Raw genomic sequence first — 23203 nt, 5'->3', positions numbered from 1 at the left:
GTTCTCTATAAATAAGCAAATTTTTAAAAATCTTAAAAAAAAAAATCCAACAAAGGCATAGGATAGCCCCCACAACAAAGAATTACCTGACCTGCAAGGTCTGAAGTAACAAGGCGGAGAAACTCTGTTTTAGAAATACTATCCAGGTCATTCTTCTCTGCACATACTGTGGCTTGTCATGAAAGCATAGTGCTCAGACCATGCAGGAATAGGGATAGGACCCCAAAAATCACGGAACATGGGGGGATCCTCTCTCACTATAAGCAGCTGAAGTGCCTGCAACATATGCCCCCTCCTCTCTAGTCGGTAGTCATGAAAAGCTCTGAGTTCTATCAAAACAAACAGCTCTCAGGGCCAATGACTAAGGAATGAAGATATAAAAACAGAAATGCAAATCTAGGATGAGGTAGTATTCCCTCCTAGTATCTCCACAATCCTCTCATCATAATAAACTGAATCAGATTCATTTCAGTTTATTTATTTTTTTGTCCTATGGACATAATTATAGGTTTCCCTATTACATTTTTGTCATCTGAAAATACAAATTGGATTTTAAAGGTTATTTATTTATTCATTTATTTGACAGAGAGAGCGAGCGAGATATCACAAGTAGGCAGAGAGGCAGGCAGAGAGAGAGGGGGAAGCAGGCTCCCCGCTGAGGGGCTCTATCCCAGGACCCTGAGATCATGACCTGAGCTGAAGGCAGAGGCTTAACCCACTGAGCCACCCAGGTACCCCTGGCTTTTAAAACTTTCATCCAGGCCACTCCCCAAAACATCAGACAGGACAGACTAACATTGAGCCTTTTCTTAACACTTTTTGGGTAAGAAAAAAGACCCTGTTGACCAGCTATGACTCCACTTAACTGTAGCTTACATTTATTTATCTGATTAAGAAAACACTAGGTCTAGAAGGTTCTACTACTAACATTCAGGAAACAGTTAATTCCTATTTCAATCAAGCTCTTCTAGAAAAGAGGGGGAGCGCAAAGATGGAGGCACACTTCTGTTTATTTCATAAAGCTAGTATTATCCTAAAACCAAAAATTTTTCAAGTACAGTGCATGAAAAGAAAATTATAGGAAAAAAATCTCATTAAATGAACATAGATGCAAAAGTCCTTTTAAAAAATCACTACACTGAATTTAGCTTTGAATGTTATATTCTATAACGTGATTGAATTGGGGTTATTCCAGGAATATAGGATGTTTTAACAGAAAATCTATTAATGTAACTCACATTAATAGATGGAAGAGGTGGGACAGAGTCAGGAATGGACCATGAGCACACAGAGACATCTTTTTCTTGTGTAGCTTTTTCTGGGTAGCAAAACCCACCGAATTTCTTTGACATAAAACACACTTTTTTTTTTTTTTTAACTACATCTTGGGGTTATAAGCTAGGGTCAGCTATTTGAGGCTGGGCTCAGCTGGGCACCTCAGCTTTAAATTGAAGGTCTGTGGGTCAGCCGGGTAGCTATGTCCATATCCACATGGTTTATAATTCTTAGACCCGCTGGCCAGCCCATGCAAGCTCATCTTGCTGCAGCATGGAGTACTGAGAGGGTGCACCCACGGGGATAAAGACGCTTCAAGCCCTGCTTGCATAATGTCTGCCAAAGGTTGACCAAAGCAACCTGCATGGTTGAGTTCAGAGTCAAGGGATGGGAAAGTATACTCTGCCTTCTATGGCACAGATACAAGGAGTGAGGAATTGAGGCCACGGATTTAATATATCATGGGGCCTGTGAATATTTTATTACTTTTAACTTACAAATATGATATATATGTATACATATACAAGTTCACCCCAGGTTTGTATATGTATATCCGTGTGTGTGTGTGTGTGTGTGTGTGTGTGTGTATGAACTTGGTATGTAGAAACTATTTCGTAACAAATGTTAAATTCACACATTAAGTACACTTTGGGACCTTTCTTATTTACTAGTCTCATAATCTTATCCAAAAGGGAAATGCAGGTGAGCAGTTGTTCATCTCTTTTATCTTTACTTTCTTTCATTCTTTCAACCTCTTCGAAAAAGGATTTAAAGAGGTTTACAAAGCACTGAGACAAAGTAAATGTATAATGAATCAGAAAACAAGGCAAAGGGAAAATAAGATTATCATAGCAAGATGGGGCTGGGTGGTCTCCGTTTGCTCCTCCTGATCCTCTCTCCCTTCTTCCCCACCTGGTCTGTCCTCCTTAAAGGGATCCGCTGTCTTGGGCTTTTCCTATACTATAGGTCTCACAGGGTTTGATGACCAATGTGTCCTCTTGCTGCTGGAGGCCTAGAGGCCGGTAGCACTGCCTGTGAATCGTCCCCAACTGGCTCCCTCCACCCTGCCACACCTTTGTAATAACTCCTTCGTGAAACTCTCCTTACTTCACTTGAAAGTGTCATTTTTCCCACCAGGGACCCTGATTACAAGAGCCCACAGATCACATGCCTTAAGTGTAACTACATACTAGAAGGTCTCAGTGTGATTATCAAGTGGGAAACACAATCAATAAAAGAACCTCCAGTTCCTTGAGAGAAGTAGACCTACTCCTGACAACAAGATAGGCAAGAAATTTTCCCTGTGGTTGCTCTATAAGAGGCCATTGTAGTATGATGACCCCATTCTTTCTGTCTTACAAACCATTCAGGGCTCAGTCCTCAAGTATCTTCCCTCCCTTCTCCACACTCACCCTCTAACTGATCTCATCTTAGCTTCATGGCTTTAAATATATATCATATAAATGCTGACGATTTCCAATAGGCATCTATAGTCTGCCTTCTCCCTGAACAATTTTCACCATCCAATTGGCTACACCGGATATCCAACAGGCTTCTCAGACTCTTGGCATATCCAAAGCAAAACTCTCAATGTTCATTCCATAGTCCTCTCTTCCTAGTCTTCCCTCATTTCAGTAGAAGGCCCCAGTGCCTTTCACTTGGTTACTCCAGGTGTGTTTGAGGGGCTAGAGAGGATGGCAGAAATCTATCATGCTCTATTCCTTTTTTGCACATTCCACATCTAATTCATCCACATATCACGTGGCTCTGATCTTCAGAATATATTGGGAATCTCACCACCCCCATCACCACTACTCTAGCCCAACAGTCAGCCTCTCTGGTCCTACTGCACCCCTAACTGGTTTTCCTCCTTCCACTCTTGCACTTTTCCAGGGCCCCAGCTGAAGCAGCCAGTGTGATCCTTTAAAAATATGTCGTATCTTGTTGTCTTCCATTCAAAAATCTTCCAAACACTTATCATCACTCAGACTGCAATATATAAAGTCTTCACCATGGCGTAAAGCCTTACACCTGGATATCTGTGAACCTTTATTTTCTTCAATTCTCTCCCTCCCTCTGCCCTGGTTATGGTGGCCTCACTAATGTTCTAGGAGCAAGTCAAACATAGACTTAAGGTCTCAGGACCTTTGCACTTACTGTTTCCTACAACTGAAACATTCTTTTCCAGATACCTACATGGCTCACTCATTTCATTTAGGTCTCTGGGGAAATGGCAACTCCTCAGAGGAGTCTTCCCTTACCTCTAAATAGTCCCACCATCCTAGTCCTTACTTTATTCTTCTTCACAGCACTAATCAGTACCTGACAGTACATTAAATATAAATATGTAGATCACATTTGTCTGTCTATTCAGAATGTAAGCGCAGATAAAATGGGTTCGTTCTAGTCACTCTAGCATCTCTAATGTCAGGTACAGTTCTTGACACAGAAGTGTCTTGATAAATATCTGTTAAATGAATGCAAGACTCTGTTCTACTCTATCTAGTTCCTTGACTCCAACGCAGCAAGATGGAACAGATATTTGAGTCTCAATTATATGAGTGGCACTTAGCTAGATGTTTAGAGCTTTAAAAATCTATCTACCTAACAAGAACAACAACAAAAAATAATCTAACAGACACGGGAACTGTGACCTTTTGGGTAACGATTAGGAGAGCGCACAAGGGAGCCCTCAGGGCACCAGAAAACGTTCTTTTTCTAGGTAGTACTTTTGTAAGTGTAGTCATCATTATAAACCCATTGAGCGGTACACTTAAGATTTGTGAATTTTAAGTTGCACCCCAATAAACGTTTTTGTTTTGTTTTTAGTTTCTGAGTCATCTAGACACAGCGAAGGGGTAGTTTGCATTGTGGCAAAAGCAATAATAGAGGGTCTGCACGGCCTGCTGCTGAGTGAGCGCTGACAGTCACCCTCCGAGTGCGAAGGTCGCAGACTCGTTTAAAAGGAAAAGGGAGACTGTGTCCTGTTTCTCCCGATCCAGAACCTCCCATAGATGATGGGCCTTCCTCAATGCCCTGGGACCTTCTGAAACTGGCGTGCAATAGTAGTGCCTAACAGCTAAAGGCATGCACCATCTGGTAGGGAGTGGATCCCTGAAGGGAGATGGACCTCTGAAGAACTTTCCTCAGAAAAGCCCCCAAGCGAGAGGGGAACAATATAAGTCTTTATGTTTTAGATTTTTAAGTTTTTATTTATTCATGTAATCGCTACCCCTAACAGGGGCTCAAACCCACTAGTCCGAGATCAAGAGTCCTGCGTTCTTCCGACTGCGCCAGCCAGATGCTCCTATGCTTCAATGCTTCACCATTTCTCCTGAGAGTATGACTCTACGACCACGAGCACTTAGAACGGACATAAACTGCATATTCCGCTCAAAGAACGTCACAAACCCCGCGCTGGGCGGCCACGCCGCCAGCACGCAGGCGCGGCACAGTGCCGTCGCTACGCAGGCGCAGTGCGGCCGGGCACCGGGTAAGGCGGAGGGCAGGGGCCCGGCCGGCGGATGCGCGCTCCCGGCGGGCGGGGAGCGAGGCGCGCGCCATGGAACAGCGGTTAGCCGAGTTCCGGGCGGCCAGGAAACGGGCCGGGCTGGCGGCCGAACCTAGCACTTCAAGCGCGAGTGCACAAACCTCAGGAGAGAAGGCGGAAGCAACTACGACTCCAAAGGCAGCCCTAGGCTGGCTAAAACGGTTCCTGGTGTGGAAACCGAGGCCTGCGAGTATCCAGGTTCAGCCCTGTCTCGCTCAGGTGAGAGGGAGGCCTTGCCCCGGGGACCTGGCTTCAGGGACGCTGTCGTGGCCTCCCAGGAAACTGCGGCCGAGGCCCCGCCCACTCCCCGCCCACCGCGTGGTGGCCTAAAGGCCACGCCCCCCGCCGAGGAGCGGGCCACGCCCCCTCCTCTGGTTTCCACCTTCGGTGGCAGAACTGGCGTGCTGATGCCTCCCGCCTGCTGCGGGGTTGGGCTGGGCGTCTCCGGTCACTCCTGTCAGCACTGATCCGTGGTTTTGACATTTTCTTTCCAGCTTGCGACCCACGCAGCTCCCGATGCCAGTCGGGAAGTGAGGGTCTAGGGCCCTGGAAGAAAGCACCTCTGCTCTTGAGTTATTGTGATGCCCCGTGCCTTCCAGAAACCTCCCCACAACCGCTTTCAGCCGCAGCCCTCCACTAATGGAGGGTCAAAGGTCTAATTGGATACTGCTTAAAAAGCGGCGGTAATTAAGGCTTCCTTTGATTCCGCATCTGGGCCACATGCAGCCTGTAGCCCAAATAGACTATGCTTTAGAACTGGCATTTGACTATAAGACTCGCAGGTGTGGTCGCTCTCACTGCCAGAGGTGGCTGATGCTGGGGCATCGCTACTGGGTTAGGGAAACTTACTCAAGTTCAGTAGTGAATGTTCAAGAGAAAACATTGTTTAGACTATTAGATCAGTATTGCAGACTTTTCACCCTTTAATTCTCTTATTTTGCAGATGATCTTGATTCCCATTTTGTATTTTCATTTAGTTTTCACTCAGGTAGAGTGGCAAGGTGCCTTGCAGGTGTGAGACTGGATTATTTATGTTGAAATACAGGACACAACATCAAGGGTGCCTTGAGGCAATCTGTGAAAAAGCCTTTGTATCTCAAAAGTGTAATAAGAGCCAAAAATTCCTTTTAAAAATGAAAATGTATTGGATGAGAAGTGTACCTTACTCCTCTTAAAATTATTTATCTTAGTTCATTTATTACTATACTGCACAACATCTGGTTTAGGCAATTTTTTAAACCAAGGAGAACTCACTGTTACTCAGTTTTGATTAGATATTATTCTCCATGACACACAGGGGTCCATCAGACTTACAGAAAGTGAGTGCAGCAGGGTTTAAACAATCCATTTCCTTGCATGAGGTTTGTCTCAGTATAACTTCATTGTTGATTAGAACTGACTGAGCACAATTGCTTAAGATTTTAGAATCTACTTTCCCTACGCTCTTTCCTCTCTGCAGTTAAAAAAAAAAGTCTGACCCACACAATGAGTGTTTGCCCGCATGTCTCGTTTCCAAAGGAGTCTGAGATCATTGAATTGGACTAAAAAGCTGAACTTGGAGAAAGTTTCCATTGTTTAAAGCCCCAAAACTGATATCCTGACAAAACGATGACAGGAAATGCTAGACCCACAGTTGGTTTTTATTAATTACTCCGTTTTTCATAAGGGACTCTGTCTTAAGCTCATTTTTATTGACTCCGTTATCATTCCTGGCTTTGCTCTGGTGTGAGAATTCTCATTAAATTGTATCTTTTCCTCCCAATTTACAATCCATCTCTCTTAACAATTTCACTGACACATGGTGCTTGTCAGACATTTCTTTAGCCTGCTGTTTGTAATTGCTTCTCAGTTGTCATTGATAAGGAAGCATCCATATCCTCCTTCCCCACTCTCCAATTTAGCTTGAGGAAAACAGTCCCCAAGATAAAATACTTTTTGTGACAAGCTTCTGCCAAATGAAGACTGGAATGCTTGTGACTTTTTCAGTCCTGTAAAAAAAAAAAACCCTGTCTCCTTCCCCAGGCATATTCTGCAGCTCCCAAGGTGCCCACACATCCTGTGACTCCTCACCCCAACCCTTGGCTCAGGTTGACCCACCGCTCCAGTGCCCTCCTTCTTTGGAGTCACCTGGCTAACTAAGTACAGCTCCCTCCAACCCAGGAATCATCTTTTAATTTTTTCCTTTGTCTCACCATCATTTATTCAGAAAAATTCTATCACGTGCCCACTCTGTTCCAGCTTCTGTCCCAGATCTGGGGAAACAGGGTGATAAGGGCAGACAAAGCCCTGTTATCAAAGAACCTGCGCTTGCGTTTGGGGCAACAGACACTAAACAGAAGAACAGAATAATGAATGCCAGGAAAGCAGAAAAAACAGGATACTGTGCTAATGAATTGGGGGTGACAGGTGCACCTGTCAATGAGGCAGGGCAGGAGGAGGTGGGCATTTTATAATTAGGAGCTACTCTTGGAGAAACCTAGGACAAGGCCAGGGGCACATGTGGTAACGTGTTTGCTGAGCTTTATAGGAGAAGAGGGAGCCAGCCAGGTGATGTGATGGGAAGGGGGCATGCCTCTCAAAAAGAGCCACAGGTGCAAAGGCCCTGAGGTGAGAAGCAGTTTGATATTTGAGAACTGGAAGTACTTTCCTTAAACTATGCCTCTATGTGGGGCGCCTGGGTGGCTCAGTGGGTTAAGCCACTGCCTTCGGCTCGGGTCATGATCCCAGGGTCCTGGGATCGAGTCCCACATCGGGCTCTCTGCTCAGCGGGGAGCCTGCTTCCTCCTTTCCCTCTCTGCCTACTTGTGATCTCTCTCTGTCAAATAAATAAATTCTTTAAAAAACAAACAAACAAACTATGCCTCTATGTGCTGTGACGACCACAGACACTTCCATCTGCAGCTTTCATAGCAGAAGCCACACAAGTACTAAAACAAATGCCAAATAAGGTAAAGGAATTTCTGTATCTTTCCTCTTGTTTTTTCCCTTTGGCAGTTGGTTTTCCACCCCCCCCCCATCTCCCTTCTAGATCTCTAACCCTTCCCCTTACCATCCCCCATAAAGGCCCTTAATTAAGTACAAAGGGCTGTGGAGGGAGACCATCCTAGGATCCTACACCAGTCTCATCCCTGCCTATCTCTCGCTGTGTGAAGTTAGGGGAGTTACTTCACATCTTAGCATTTCCATATCAGTAAATTGGGATCAATAGTGCCTGTCTCCTGGATGACAGGAGATCAGACATCTTGAAGGCACTCAATAAATGGTGGCCATGAGCATTATTCTTTTTATACTCCCTCAATAATAAACTCAGACTACAGTGAATTTCAAGTTATACACATTCAAAATGTATTCCATATCCCTCAGTCCATCATTTCTCTCTGACTCATATGTCACCACCCCCATTATGCCCAGTCTTCCTCTCTTACTGGGCCTCCTGCGTGAGCTTCTCATAGTTTCCCTGCTTCTACTCTGGTAGCCCATTCTCTATCTGGCTTAAATATAAATCAGATTATATTAGTTCCCTGCTGAGCCTTTTGGTGATTTCCCTATTGTGCATACAGGTCAAATCTGAAAGGAGCATTTTTTGAAATGACACACATTTACTTAACTGCAAGGGGCACACATTTACTTAACAAATGTGTGTGTGTGTGTGGAGGGGGTGTGTTGCTGATAGCATCTTAGGGGGTTTTCCAATCTAACTGAAAAGGTAATAATTACAACGTTGACACTAAAAAAGGTTCTAACAAAATAGAACTTCTGAGACAACGTAAATCGATGACCTATATTTTTTATCAAGACTGAATAATGTTTTGTGGTCCCTTTTTAAATGATCATAGCAAGAATGGGGGATATAATTGAAGAAATGGACTAAAAGTTATGCTCTGCATTGAGAACCAATGTGTGGGTTGCTGAGTTTGGCTCTGGAGACATCAAAGGATAGTAAATGGTAGTCCACTGGCCTCCTGGTAGCAATCTAGGGACACATGTGACCTGTATTGAAAGAAAAAACACTTAACTGGCAAACAGTTTCATGCTCAGTGAGAAAGACAGGCAGTCAGTGCTCTGGGAGACAGAGGGGGCACCCCTCCTTGATGGCCAAGGAGGTCAAGCATACACAGTTCACCAGTCATGCCTGTCCTAGGCTACAGTTGGGCAGTGTCTCTGGGTAGTAAGATCTGTTGCACTTGAGTAGAGGTTCATTGATAGAGTAATGGATTATACAGGGAATTTTTTAAACCATTGTTTTTCAGACTACAAATTGCAACCAATTGGTGGATGGTAAAATCAATTTAGAGGATCTAGTCCTCTGCTAAAGATGAATTTTTAAAAATGGAATAGAAAATGAGAATTTCGTATGTGGTGATGAATATTTGTTGGTTTGTGAAACTTTTTCTATTTTTTTATATGTTTATATGCTGGGTCCCAGTACAAAATGTACTTCTTATTATGGGCCATACCCAAAAAAGTTTGGAAAAATGCTGGACTAGAGATCAGGCCTCCCTAAAGCTATCTAAATATTTCTCCCATTAGCACCCAACAGAGGGGCCTGTGTACTGGCATTTCTATGTGTTAAATAAATGGAAGGCATTGCTTGGATTCCAGCCCATGGAGTTTAAATTTTAGCTTGCAGGCAGTAAAATTTGTTGAAGGTTTGTGAACAGGAGGTTGGTAGGTGTTGTAGGAAATTCACTTTGCAGCTTTACATAGGATGGTTTGGAGAGGGAAGAGCTAGGAGGCAGGGAGTCCAGTTAGGAGACACACTGCCTGGACCTGGCGGTGAGTAGGATGTTCCCAGGATGGAAAGGTTGTGGCTATACTAATGATTTGTTTTATTATTAATTTTTTAAAGATTTTATATATTTGTCAGAGAAAGAGCACAAGCAGGGGGAGCAGCAGGCAGAAGGAGAAGCAGGCTTTCCTCCAAGTAAGAGCCGGATGTGGGACTTGATCCCGGGACTCTGGAATCGTGACCTGAGCTGAAGGCAAATGCTTAACCAACTGAGCCACCCAGGTGCCCCTGATTTGTTTTTAATAAGTGGAAGGGATTTCTTCCTTTTCTGATTTAGTTCTCATTTTAGAATCATGTCACTCACAAGACTGTAGCTCATCTAATCAAATCAATAAACATATCGATTCTGTGTGTGAAGTATTAGGTGTAGTTGTTGCATGATCAATTATGGGTAATTTCTGTACGGGGCTCAGATGAGTTCTTGTTAGCAGCAGACTGATTTGAGGAAGTGACGCCCACGAATGGGAATCCATCCGAATGCCGTCAGGTTTTTATCAGATCACATCTCACTAAGTGCAGATCAGTTTTGATTCAGTCAGAGCAGGGCACGGGAGCTCCTTGGAGATGATTGTTTTAGAGAGCAGAGCCAGAAAATAGAAATCAATGAGCCAGAAGCCTTTCCAGAGCAGTGAGAGCTGTCTCTCCAGATTGGTTTTGATCCTCTGAGCCCCATTACCCTTTATTCTTACTTTTGTTTGTTTGTGTGTCCTAGGAAGTGGCTCGGCCTCGGACCAGCACATCACAGCCACCACAGAATATAACCATTCCTCTGCCAGCACCCCGGGACCAGTCTTTCCTGACCAATGTCACCTTCCTGAAGGTTCTTCTCTGGTTGGTCCTGCTGGGACTGTTTGTGGAACTGGAATTTGGCCTGGCCTATTTTGTCCTGTCCTTGTTCTACTGGATGTATGTCGGGACACGAGGCCCTGAAGAGAAGAGAGAGGGAGAGAAGAGCGCCTACTCTGTGTTCAACCCAGGCTGCGAAGCTATCCAGGGCACCCTGACTGCAGAGCAGTTTGAACGCGAGTTACAGTTCAGACCCCTGGAGGGGAGATAGGTCCAACTCTCTTGCTGTGCAGCTGGCCTCCCACGTGGTTCTCCTCACCCTTGGACGTGGGCTTGTGGGTTTGATTTCAGGTTCCCAAGACTAAGGACAGCTTGCAGGTTAGTTCTGTGACTGTAAAGTTCTGCATTCTTTCCCAGATCTTTTACTGCAGTTTGATCTCTGAGCTTTTCTTTGGTTTTGGTGAAACCCTCTGAAAGACACTCACTGTGGATCTGATGCAATTTATAAAACTTATGTACTCAGGAAAGAAATGTGTGTCTCATTATTTGAGAAAGGTGATTCTCAGAGCATTAGAAGGGCACTGAGGAGAAAGGAGAGGGTTTAAAAGAATGGGGAGGTGCCTCAGGACTGTGTATTCAATAAGTGTTCTCTTTAAAAGTCTTTTCATATTTACAGAACTTCCCCTTCCCCACCCCAAAAGTTTAAGTGTAACTTTCGGTTTTTATTTTGTGTTTGTTTTTTTTGTTGTTGTTGTTGTTGATGATGTTTGTTTTTTCATTGTTTTGGGGTTTTTGTTTTTTCCTTCCTGCTTTAAATCTTGCTTTTTTTGGTCGTTAATGGTGTTGAAAAATAAAATATCTTTAAAACATCCGCTTTTCAGAAACAGATCCCCATTGCCCATCACCATCTTCCACTCTCCTCAGTTATTCTGCTCGCACTCAGTGACGGAAGATATGAGAAGAGAGTCCTAAGTGACAGGTGTGGGGAGGGATTTCACAAAGTCAGTATTGGTAGATTTGGTAAGTGGTTGTTCATGATAAATTCAGCAAGAAAGAAATTCTTGAGCGTATTCAAATAAGAGCTGTGGAAGTGGAACTCCAAACTCATTGGCTGCTCTGTGTGTTTCTTGTATTCCGAGGGCTCTAGAGTAAGCAGTCCTGTCGCCTGTGGCCTCAGGTGAGATATTTTGTAAAAAGTGGTAACCAGACATGATTCAGTTGTCCTTCCTTTTCCAGTACAAAGTTAGAGTTTGGATTCATTAAAATTGGGCAAAGCAAACCATCAAATATCTTTTTCATGGTTGGCACTGATAAGTAAGAAGAGTCTTGTTTTAAAGCCATAGTTTTTTCTTAAGATTTTAAGAAATTAATGATTCCTCAATAGGTTTTCAACTTCAGAATTCAGTCATTCTTAGGTTATGACAGTAACTTTAGTATTTATGAGATGTTACTAAACAATGATGCTTGTTGCTAAAGTCTTGTTTCATTCTTGCCTGATTTGCTTAACCATAGCTCAATTTAAATTTAACTTGTATTCACTGAGTGCCAGCACTCTGGTAGGTGCTTGAGATAGGACAATGAAAAAAGCAACATATACTCATTGCTCTGAGCATATCGTCCAGCTGGGAGTGGGGTGCTGGGCAAAGTAAAACAAGCAATATCAATAACAGAGTCAGGTGGGGTACTTTGCTGGCTCAGTTGGAAGAGCCTATGACTCTTGGTCTTGTGGTCATGAATTCAGGCCCCATGTTGGGCATACAGATTAGTTAAACTAAATAAATAATTTTAAAAAATAATAGAGTGAGATAAGTTTCAGTAGTAGGAGGAGTATAGAGGGGATATTCTCGTGAATCACACTTCGTGGCTAACTAACCCATGTGTTTCAGTCCTTGTTGAACATTCTTCTCATCTGCTGATCATCTCTCCCTATGCTGACTGGGAGTTTAGCTGTCTCTCGGAGACATCTCTTCAGCACACGTTTCCTTTAGCTCATGAAGAAGTCTTTTCTTTCTTGACTTCTATCTAAGTGTGGGGAAACACATGAATCTTTATGAAACAGAAAAGTTTTGATCGTATTTAAAGATATATGGTAATGTTTCCTGACTTATTTTCTTCAGGCTTTCTTCATTTCTCTGATATTTTATTTGGCCTTTTACATTTCATAAAAGTCAAATACAAGGAGGAAATATTGCTGCTCAAAGACACACTCCAATGCCCAGTTCAGTAAGCCTTGTTCTAAGGAAGAATTTTCATTTTAAAAAGTGTGATTCAAATTTTTACCTAAAACAAAGTGCCTGTAACTCTGAATGGGGAACATTTGATCCAATTAGCAATCTCAGCAAACTGGAGACTTCGCTTAAGCAAAGCAGAGACTCACCTTAGGAGAGGATCTCACTAGCATTCTTTGAAAATGTAGCTATTTATAACGAGGTACAGCTTGATTGCCATAAACCCATCTTTTCTGGGATTTTCTGTGCACAATCTATCACTTCTCTTTCCTCACCTCTTGCCAAAGGTTGCATGTCATTACAGCATTAACTTCTAGGAAAATTGGGGTGTGAACCAATTAAATGCATGGCAGGGAAGAGAGGAAGGGACAGTCTTTATTTGCTGTTCTTATCAGACCATTAAGCTTTAGGTGGAGTCTTGATTTCCTGAATTTAGAAAGGCCTATTGATCTCAGAATTTCCGCTCAGGGCCGACCATTAGCTCAGCAAGCAGCTCCCATTAAAGGCCGCCTCTGTCACCAGGGAACTTGAAATCCCAGAGATGCATTCTGTCCCTATGATTGCTGTGTGCATGGGTGAGGTCATTTCTGTCCGAATCTTACAAGAAAATTGGTTTTTGCTTTTATTCACATTATCCTGTCTTGTCTATTCACAGAAACTTCGAAATGAACCTCTGCTTGTAGGGCCGGAAGGAACCCCAAAATGCCACCAAATTCATCCCCCTCAACTTGGGCACTTTATTCCTGACAATTTCTTTTTGTTTTCCTAGTGACCCTTAAAGAAGAATCCAGGTACAAGATGTAGGCACTTTTTTTTTTTTTTTAAGATTTTATTTATTTATTTGTCAGACAGAGATCACAAGTAGGCTGAGAGGCAGTCAGAGAGAGAGAGGAGGAAGCAGGCTCCCCGCTGAGCAGAGAGCCCGATGCGGGACTCGATCCTGGGACCCCGAGATCATGACCTGAGCCGAAGGCAGAGGCTTAACCCACTGAGCCACCCAGGCACCCAGATGTAGGCACTTTTTAGGAAATTCTTTACTGAAAGAACTTAAGCCACCCGCAGTGCCATCCCACATTATTTCTCATCTAATCTCAGGGGACACAGAGCATCCTTCAGACCAGTGGACTGTTACTCTATTCTCTCTTAATCCTCCCTGTCCTTCAGGCTAAATTATCCATGTTGTACCTCTCGGACAATCAATTTCAAGTTAGCCCCGACCCGCTGTGAGGTTCCAGGCCAGGGCAGGGGTGAATGTCCCAGTTGGTGGGTACAGTGAGTGACTTTTCTCAAAAGCTCTGGAGTTTCACCGGTGATGGTTTACGTATATATATCTTGTGCTATTAGGGATGTACTTTGAGTGTAAGAGGTCTTCCACATTTGCCTTTTGACTGATCTCATCATTAAGATTAGGCTCTTAAGCTTTGTGCTAAAATTTTTTTTTAAAAGGAAGTTATACAATTGGCAGATAGATGATCTTCAGCTGTGCAGAAGAAAGTAAAATTCTGACTGCATGTTTTGTTTCCTGCCAGCCACACTGTTAGCTGTTTACCAGCAAATAATTTGTATTTAGTTAGGCTTGACGCTGCTGAGGAACCAGTAAGTGAGCTTGGCCGGTTGGTCTGAGGGCCAGGATACCTGGTGGGGCTGGGATGCCATGGAGCGTCTGGCCACCAGGGGGTAGCATAGAGCTGCTGCTATACATCCTGATCCCTTCCCAACACTTGATAATTTATGTAATGTGGAAAACCCACCAGGATGTTTATCTGAGCCACTTGTGCTGCCTTTTTAAGAGTTCTTTTCACTTCAAGATTCACAGAGGAAAGGGCTCATCAGAGGTCCTGGGAAAGGCACTGAAAGCTACCAGAAGTGATTTATACTGATATTTTAAAATAAAACAACAGCCCGTCTCTAGACTTAGCAGGCAGCATGGCACTTGGGGTTAACACTGTGCTTGTTTATATCAGAGCTTTGGGGGGGGGGGTTGGGGTTGGGGAAAGGGGGATACTAGAAACGTTCAAGCTGGCAGAGAAACTTGACCCCCATGGCAAAGAAACTAAAATCTGAACTCTACGCTCTGGCTTTTGTCACATGCTTTTTTATTTTGCAACATTGGAACATTGATAAAGCTAGATAAAGATCTGGATCTCTCAGAAAGCTGAGAGAGAAGACAAAGGACACAGAGAACCACATTATAAGGCATATAACATAATACAGATGTTTATAAAGGTCTAAAGTTCTAAGTGTGTGTGTGTTAGGGGAGGAGTCATGAGAAGGAGAGATCACTTTCAAATCTAAATTGTAGACTACATAGGATTGTCACTTTGAAATGAAAATACTGTTTCCTTAATAAGCCGTAGATGAATATTTTGAAAAGTATGGACTATGGACCAACTGCTTTAGAATCTCTTGTAGTGATGCTCAAATGCAGATTCTAGGGCCCCGCCTAGATCCCACTGCCTGAGCATGTATGGCAGGAGCGCCCTGAGAATCTGTATTTTAACAGCCTCCTTTGGGCAAGCTCCAGTTCACCAAAGATCAAGAGCCACTACATAAATCACAAATGTTGGGGTGCCTGGGTGGCTCAGTTATTAAGCATCTGCCTTCAGCTCAGGCCATGATCCCAGCATCCTGGGATCGAGCCCTGTGGGGAGCCTGCTTCTCCCTTTCCCTCTGCCTCTCCCCCTGCTTGTGTTCCCTCTCTCCCTCTCTCTCTCTGTCAAATAAAATCTTTTTTTAAAAAATCACAAATGTTAAAATAGGAAGGAAACAGCATGTATTAGATTCAAGCAAAGAAAGATGGGTATGTATTTTATTTTATTTTTTTTAAGATTTTATTTATTTATTTGAGAGAGACAGTGAGAGAGAGCATGAGCGAGGAGAATGTCAGAGAGAGAAGCAGACTCCCCATGGAGCTGGGAGCCCGATGCGGGACTCCATCCCGGGACTCCAGGATCATGACCTGAGCCGAAGGCAGTCGTCCAACCAACTGAGCCACCCAGGCGTCCCTGGGTATGTATTTTAAAAAGGGGTAACAAGGTTTGCCATTTTTCAAACTGTTCACCGGGAACACACAGAGAAAAAGAACCCCATGCCTGGTTTTAAACTACTGAGGAACTAGCTCCAAAGACTGTAAGATAATTAAAGATGTGTTATTTTTGAAGCTTTCTTTGTAAACAATTATTACAAAAAGAAGTATGTGCTCATTTTAAAACATGTTGGAACTATAGAAAAGAATATTTTTATTTTTGGACTCACATGCATACATGTCAGAGTTCAAGAGACACAGAAGATATGCGGGACTAGAATCTCCCTCCCCCATGTCCTGCTGTGCTCTATCCAGCCCACAAATGACAGCACACTATGCATGCTATCCTGCCCTTTGTTTTTTTTTGTTTGTTTGTTTTTTCTCTTTTAGGTTTTGGGCTTTATTTACATGCACCTAACGTTTCTATGTAAGAGAATGACATGATCCAACTTTCACTTTTATTTTTATTTATTTATTTATTTGTTTTTAAAAAAGATTTTATTTATTTATTTGTCAGAGAGAGAGTGAGCGAGAGCGAGCACAGGCAGACAGAGTGGAAGGCAGAGTCAGAGGGAGAAGCAGGCTCCCTGCGGAGGGCAAGGAGCCCAGTGTGGGACTCGATCCCAGGACGCTGGGATCATGACCTGAGCCGAAGGCAGCGGCTTAACCAACTGAGCCACCCAGGCGTCCCCAACTTTCATTTTTAAGAGATCACCTGGACTGTCATGTGGAACGTGGATTCTCCGTTGCCTTCATTCGTCCGTCTGTCCATCCGCCCACCCACCCCATCCATTCATTTATGGAGCACCTGATCTTTTTGTTCCCATGTGTGAAAATGTTCGCATATGTTTTTATTCAGCTAGCTTTTAAGATTTTTCTTAACAGATATTGACAGTATGGCAAACTTATTGAATTATGAAGTGTATTTATACATTCCATTTTTTATGCTAAAGTGGAAGGTTTAAATTTGGGGAAACCAATGATATTAATGATAATTAAAAACTAAATTGAAATATCCCACAAGTCAACACAATAAAAATTACAAATATTTTAGAAAAAGAAACAAAATCTGTAACCATTTATTTCTAAAACAGATACATTTGTGCATTCATCAATTTAACAGCATTATACTGAATAAATTTTTTATTAAATTCATTCATCAATGAAAGAATTATAATCCATAAATGTGACCAAATGAGACTTAATAATCTATGAACCAGCACTTGCTTTTTAAACTTCTGTGACTATATCATATCTCTCCATATCTATCTGCCCATCTTTATCCATTGATCTGTCCAGTCTGTCCTGTCTTCAGGTTTGGGCCATTTCTTGTGAATAGAATCAGAAACCTAACAGAGTATCTACTGTGCGGGTTGATGGAGCAACTAACTTTGCCAAACCTGGTGCTGGGCTCTGAGCACACAGAGAATGTAGACAAGGTCCCTTTTCTCAAGGAGCTCACAGTCAAATGGGAGAGGCAGCCAATAATCAGATAGTTACAGGATAGTGTGGTAAGCGCTATGATGGTGTGATGGCTAAATGTGGGCCAGAGCATAGAGAAGGGGATCAGAACACTCAGGGGTTGGGAAGGGCCAAAGTCACCTAAAGGTGACATTGTATTGAGTTTGAAGGAGCATCTTGTACTCCCCAGAAAAAGAGGCGGGGGCAAAGAGATAGCCTTTCAGTCACAGGAAACCACCTAGGGAAAAGGTGACAAGAGGGAGACTAGGGTGCTTGGGAAAAGGTGATGCATTCTGAGGACTTATAGTACTTCTGGTTGTTCCATATATATATATATATATATATGCACATACACTGTTGATTTCAGCATGTTAATTTTGTTATAGCTCTTGTCCTTTATTGAATTTTTTTTTTTTACTAATTATAGTGGTGTTTCACTTGATTCTCCTGGATTTTCCACATAGATTTTTTCTTTTCCAGTAAAGTAAAATTTAACTCCTCTTTTTCCAGCTTTTATGCCCTTGTTTTTTCTCTTTTTCCAATAACAGTGGCTAGAACATCTAGAAAAATGTTAAATCAGAATGATAGTCAATGATGTCTTTGTCTTGTTCTTGACCTTAATGAGCATGTTTTAGTATTTTCCCACTAAGCGTGCTGCTGGCTCTGTGGTAAGTGGATGGATAATTATCATCTGTATTTATGTTATTAAAAGGCTTTTTCCTTCTTAAATTAAGAATGGATGTTGCATTTCACAAAATCTCTTTCAGTGTAGTGGAGATTGATGATGTGATTTTTCTCTTTAACCAATTAATGTAATCAGTTTATATATTTACTCACATTAAACCATCCTTTTATTCCTGGAATAAATGACTCTTGATTTTAATGTACTGTTCTTGTAATGTGCTGATAGACTCTTGCCATTTTTAATCAATCATTTTCATGAGACTATAGTAATTTTTTAGTATTTCTTAGGTTTGGGAATATATAAAAGCCTATTTTTCATTACAGAGTGTCCCCCTTTCATCATTATAAAAAGCCATATTTGTGTTCTTCATTCATTTTTGCCTGAATCCATCCTCATCTGATGTTAAGCTCGGGACCCCTGCTTGCTTTTTGTTTGAATTTGTCAAGTATGCCTCAGTGCACACTGTGGTTTTCAGCCCGAGCCCTTTTGGTCAGGTGTGTTGCTTGTAGGTAGGGAATAGTTGACTTTTACTCTGTAATACATGAGGGGACTATTTTTCTTTTACTAGATGAGGTTAGCTCATTTTTATTTCCTGAGACTTGTTTACCTTCTCACACGTTACGCTTTCGGTTTATATGGGTGATTTTACCACTTGGTCTCTGTTCCTTGTTTTGTTTTGTGTTCCCCTTTGTGTGTGTGTTTCTTTTGATGATTTAGAAAACTTAGATTTCTGTTCCAAAGTTTTTTTTTTTTTTACACTTTTATTACTTAGTCCTTTGGATGTTTAGCCAGTATTTGTTCAGATCATGTAAAAAACAAGTGTAAAAAGTTAGTATTTCCACCTTCTCCCTACTTCTCTCCATTTCCTCAGTACTCAATCCTGTTGACTGATTGGTTAATCAACTTCCCATTTTTAAATATAATTATAACTTATTATTTATTAGCCTTAAATTACATATTGCTACCAATGGCTATGAAAGATGAGGGAATCAGCATAACTACACTGCTGTACACCTCCTATCACCTATTTTTCTTTGATTTTATTAGTTATATCATTACTGTATTGTTTAGATTAATAAGGGCCACATTTTGTTCTTTAATTATCATTTATACATTTGTTTTAGTCTTAGTCCTGCCTATAATTGATATTTTTTCACTTCATGATAAGCTGTAAAAAATTCCCACGTCCTTCTACAATATTGATTTTGCCAGCCGCTAATATTTCTGTATAGATAAATGTATCATTATTTATTTAGCAAATCCTTAATTATTATTAACCATTATTTTATAGCCAGTGTTTACTAGTATGAATAGTATAAATAAGCTAACCTCTTTGAAATTTAAAACCCCATCTCGGACACTTAGAAAAGAGTAATTAGAGGGGTGCCTGGGTGTCTCAGTTGAGCTAAGCGTCTGCCTTCGGGTCATGATCTCAGGGTTGTAGGATCAAGTCCTGCATCAGGCTCTCTGCTCAGCAGGGTGCCTGCTACCCCCCCTACCCCCTCTGCCTGCCTCTCTGCATACTTGTGATAGATCTCTCTCTCTGTCAAAATAAAATACAATCTTTAAAAAAAAAAGAATACTTAGAGACCAATCATGATAGTGGTCTCAAACCCTAGTGACCATTCAGATCTCCTGGGAATCTTGTTAAAATGAAGATCCTGATTCTATAGATCTGGAGCAAGGCCTAAGATTCTGCATTTCAAATAAGTTCCAAGGGGATGCTGATGCTATAGGTCTTCAGCCATACTTTGAGTAGCAAGGTCTTTGAATACGTTTTGTGTCTGGAGTTTTGCTCAAATGAGAAAAAAAATGCTAGAAAACGTACTCCGTAGCAGTGGTTCTCATTGTGCCCTCTGACGCATTTAACATATTAGGAAATTACTGTGATTCATGAATGTTCATTTTGCCATTTTATTAAGGTGTCTGCAAGGTGACCCTGTGTTTTACACCTGCTGGCTCGCCTGGGCCTAGCGGGGGTGTGTCCATGGGAGATTGCCAGATGTGCATGTTGCCACCACCAGGGAAAAACGGCTGAGAACCTACAGACCAGCAAGGAGGCAGAGTTCAGACAGGCACGCTGGAGTGAGCTGGCAAAGAGATGTCTGAACTCCTATCCCTGGGGGACACATCTTTCGTGTGGTGGTTGGTTGGTGGTTTATTGGTTTTATCCTACCAGGCCCTAAGTGATCTGGCCCCTACCTGCCTCTCCCAGTTATACTCACTTCCTTCATGTTCCTCAGACACAGGGGGTTAGCAAAGTAAAAGGTTTGGCCTTCCTCTGGACAGGGCTGGACAGTAAATAGTTTTGTTGAGCGTACATACCGTAATTGTCACAATGACTCAACTTTGCTATCAAAGAGCAAAAGCAGCCATGGGAGACAATATGTGGACAGATGAGAATGCCAATAAAACTTTGTTTATAAAACTGAGCAGCGAGCCATAGTTTGCTGACCCCTCCTCCAACACACAGAAGCGGCCTCTGCTTTCACACTCTTTGCGCGAGCTGTCCCCTTTGCCTCGAACTCACTTCCCCTGGATGAGCCTGGGATTTGTTCCCTTACTCCTGTCAGGCCTGTCTGATGTCGCATCACCCAAAAGTCCTTCCCTGACCCCCCGGTACAGACAACACACCTCCCCTATGTGTCCATCTCCCTTCCTACCTCTCTCCTACGGTGAATACTTCATCCCACTGCTTTGCTAATGATACTGGTCATATTTTGATGATTCCTAGGGAAAAGCATATGCGTTTATAGGCAGAGCATTTTTTATACATTTAGCCGTTGATTTACAGCGGACCATCTCTATGGACACAAATGGATTTGTTATGCGGAGTTGGTTTTAATCACGCTTCTTCTAATGACTTTCCCCCAAGATTTAGACTGAGTTCAGCAGTGCTACTCATCTCATGTGGTGAAGTGGCACAGAGTCATATGAAAGAATTGCTTTGTTCTAGATTCTCATCAGTGAGAAAGTAATGTCTTTAACTAATCTGGCACTTCTAGTGGGTGAGACCAGGTTCTGCTCCTATCTGTGATCTTCAAAGAACTCTATGGAAAGAGGAGAATTTCCTAACATTTGTACATTTCCCAGAAGCAGAGGAAGCCTCATGCCTTGTAAAAGGCAGGCAAATGCGGGTGCGTAGGGCAGTTGGGAGGACATTTCTTAAAGAGAGATTGATCAAATGGGAAATTGATGTTAGGACATGACAGCTTTGGGGGATCCAGCCCCAAGGAGGAGAGGGTGGTTGGATTCCAAAAAGTCTACACAGGGTGTGCATGATCTCGTTGCTGCAGCCTTTAGAAATCTACACCAGTGCAACGTTCTGAGAGCAGGTGAAGAAGGTCTGTTCACGTGGCTGCTGGAACAGAGGCTGCCCGAGCCCCACATGCCATTATGGGGATGACTCCAACTTGGGGGCGTTGCTGGGTTTCAGGTGGCTTGGCATACCCTCAGAGGCTCTGCACCGTAGACACAGAATATTTCATGAACTGTTGCATTTCTTAGGTGAGGAGTAAAGACCAAGACTAAGTCCGTGAAGGAAACTGAGAAGCAAAGAAGGGCTGTATCTGAGCAGCAGGTGGCGTTCCGGACCCGGAGAATGTGCGAGAATGTGGTTGCAGCTGATAATGCCAGGACTCCATGGTTATGGCATCTTTTCTGGGCTTGTGGCCCCATCATGCCTTGGTTGGCAGGCTTTGTGATCTTTACTGTTTTCTGAGAGAAGGTGTTTTTGTAAATACCTTATGTAACGTATGGTGTTATGGACATTCCTCTTGATTACTAAGAATATTCCAACACAGTATAATTTGTATGGTAACCTGATTTCTTTTATATGAGTGTACATGTCTTTTTTTTTTTTATTGTATTTTTTTTAAGTAGGCTCCACACCCAACGTGGGGCTTGAACTCACACCCTTTAAGTCAAGAGTTTCAGGCTCTACCGACTGAGCCAGCCAGGTGCCCCAGTATACATGTCTTTTCATCTGATTTTTTATTGTACCTTTCCAAAGGATGCTGTTGGAAGGACGTTGGCTTAGCTTCGTCACAGTGAGATGTCTTTAGTGTGTGTCTCCTGTATGTTGGTTCTCCAGTCTCTGCTTCCCAAACCAGGACTTGAAAAGTGAAAGGACTTCTGGGTGGTTTCATTGTAAAGTGCCGTCTAATCGGTGGATACCAGTTGAGCTTCTGTAAAACTGTAAATTTCATTTCCTAGGCATTTTTAAAGTTCTGAAGCTTTCTGGAGGGCAGAATATATGGTGATAAAACACTTGTCTCTTTTGTACAGAAATGCACATAAATGGTTAGAGAATGTTGAAGATTGGACCAAACTAGTACAGTAACTGTGGCTGCTTTGTTGTAGCTATTTAATGTGTGTCATTAATGCGCACAAGTCCTGAGCTCTGTTTCTGATTCTACCTTAGGTCATTGGAACTGAAAAGTCTCTGTAAATGTATTATGTATTATGTATTATGTATTATGTATTATTTCAAGTCCTTGCTCTTTCACTCTAGAGATATGGAAAGGTTAAAAAAAAAAAAAGAAGTTGCTTGTAAATCCCCTCCAGGTGTTACCCGCCTGCTTCAGCCCCAGAGCAGTCCATCTCGTGGCATGGGACTGCTTGGTATTTATAATCCTTATCTATTGATTTTATTCTGGAAGGTTGCAACACAGATAAATCCTCTGGTCTATTGGTCCTACATGAGGAGGAGTCACAGTAATTCATTCTAACACTAGCGCTCTATACTAGTGGGAAGAAAAAAATGGTTGGATTTACTCTAGGCTGTGATCGTTTTCACTTTCTAAAATCATTACGTTCGTTAAAAGGAGCCTTAGGACCAAAGAAAAGATTCTATCACAGTTTAGGATTAGAGACCTCTTCAGTGGAAGAGCTCAGATTTATGGAAGTAGGAGTTAATAACACTGGCTACAGATGAGTCTCCTAACTTGGCTCCCTATGGGCTTGTCACTGGGAACTCCCTTTTTTTCCCCACCGCTGCAGTTTCCTTGTGTCTTACTACCTCTCCTTCCCACATTTACACAGTCTATTGTTTTTCCTTATTTACTTTTCTTAGGTTCTGGCCTCATCATCTTTCCCTTCTACCCCTCCTCACCTTTGGAGACACTCAGTTTCTACTTCTTCCTTGTCCCAATATTGGGTCTGATTTTCCATCTTCTCCAACGTTCTGCCTACATTGTTTTCTATTCCAGTTTGCACTGCTGAGGCTTTCTTCCCACTGTTTCTGGTAAGGGAGACCATTTTCGGTATTCTCCTTAGTGTGTGTGTGTGTGTGTGAGAGAGAGAGAGGTATTGAAAGGCACTGAACTGCTCATGTTTAAAGCACAGGCTTTTGAAAGGATGGTGAGAGATTTGGTGGGGGTTGGGGTGGGGGGGGTCAATTATC

The 23203-nt window shown here is 42.5% G+C and overlaps 1 protein-coding gene across 2 annotated transcripts; it reads left to right on the top strand.

Annotated features, from left to right (window-relative positions):
- The first annotated feature begins 4720 nt into the window (after positions 1–4720).
- Positions 4721–22224, top strand: SAYSD1 (SAYSVFN motif domain containing 1). Of its 2 annotated transcripts, XR_001181608.2 has the most exons (3): positions 4721–5044; positions 10327–10778; positions 21307–22224. XR_001181608.2 is itself a non-coding variant. In XM_004739986.3 (2 exons), exons 1-2 carry the CDS (start codon positions 4838–4840, stop codon positions 10669–10671), a joined length of 552 nt encoding a protein of 183 aa, XP_004740043.1. In that variant the 5' UTR covers positions 4721–4837; the 3' UTR covers positions 10672–11116. The 2 variants fall into 2 exon arrangements, 1 of the variants encoding a protein (XP_004740043.1); XM_004739986.3 differs by lacking the exon at positions 21307–22224 and having other exon boundaries at positions 10327–11116.
- Positions 22225–23203: the final 979 nt, after the last annotated feature.

This window comes from Mustela putorius, unplaced genomic scaffold (genome assembly GCF_011764305.1).
Source record: "Mustela putorius furo isolate JIRA1106 unplaced genomic scaffold, ASM1176430v1.1 tig00003983_pilon_pilon_pilon, whole genome shotgun sequence".
In the NCBI taxonomy this organism is placed as follows: Eukaryota; Metazoa; Chordata; class Mammalia; order Carnivora; family Mustelidae; genus Mustela; species Mustela putorius.
Note: the sequence above shows the minus strand (reverse complement) of the source record. Positions and strands in the feature narration are given on the sequence as shown.

What these genes read in the sequence shown, in the direction of transcription:
- SAYSD1 (XM_004739986.3), top strand. Translation starts at nt 4,838, where the DNA reads ATGGAACAGCGGTTAGCCGAGTTCCGGGCGGCCAGGAAACGGGCCGGG. An exon ending in TTCAGCCCTGTCTCGCTCAG is followed by an intron (nt 5,045 to 10,326) that starts GTGAGAGGGAGG and finishes TGTGTGTCCTAG; the next exon opens with GAAGTGGCTCGGCCTCGGAC.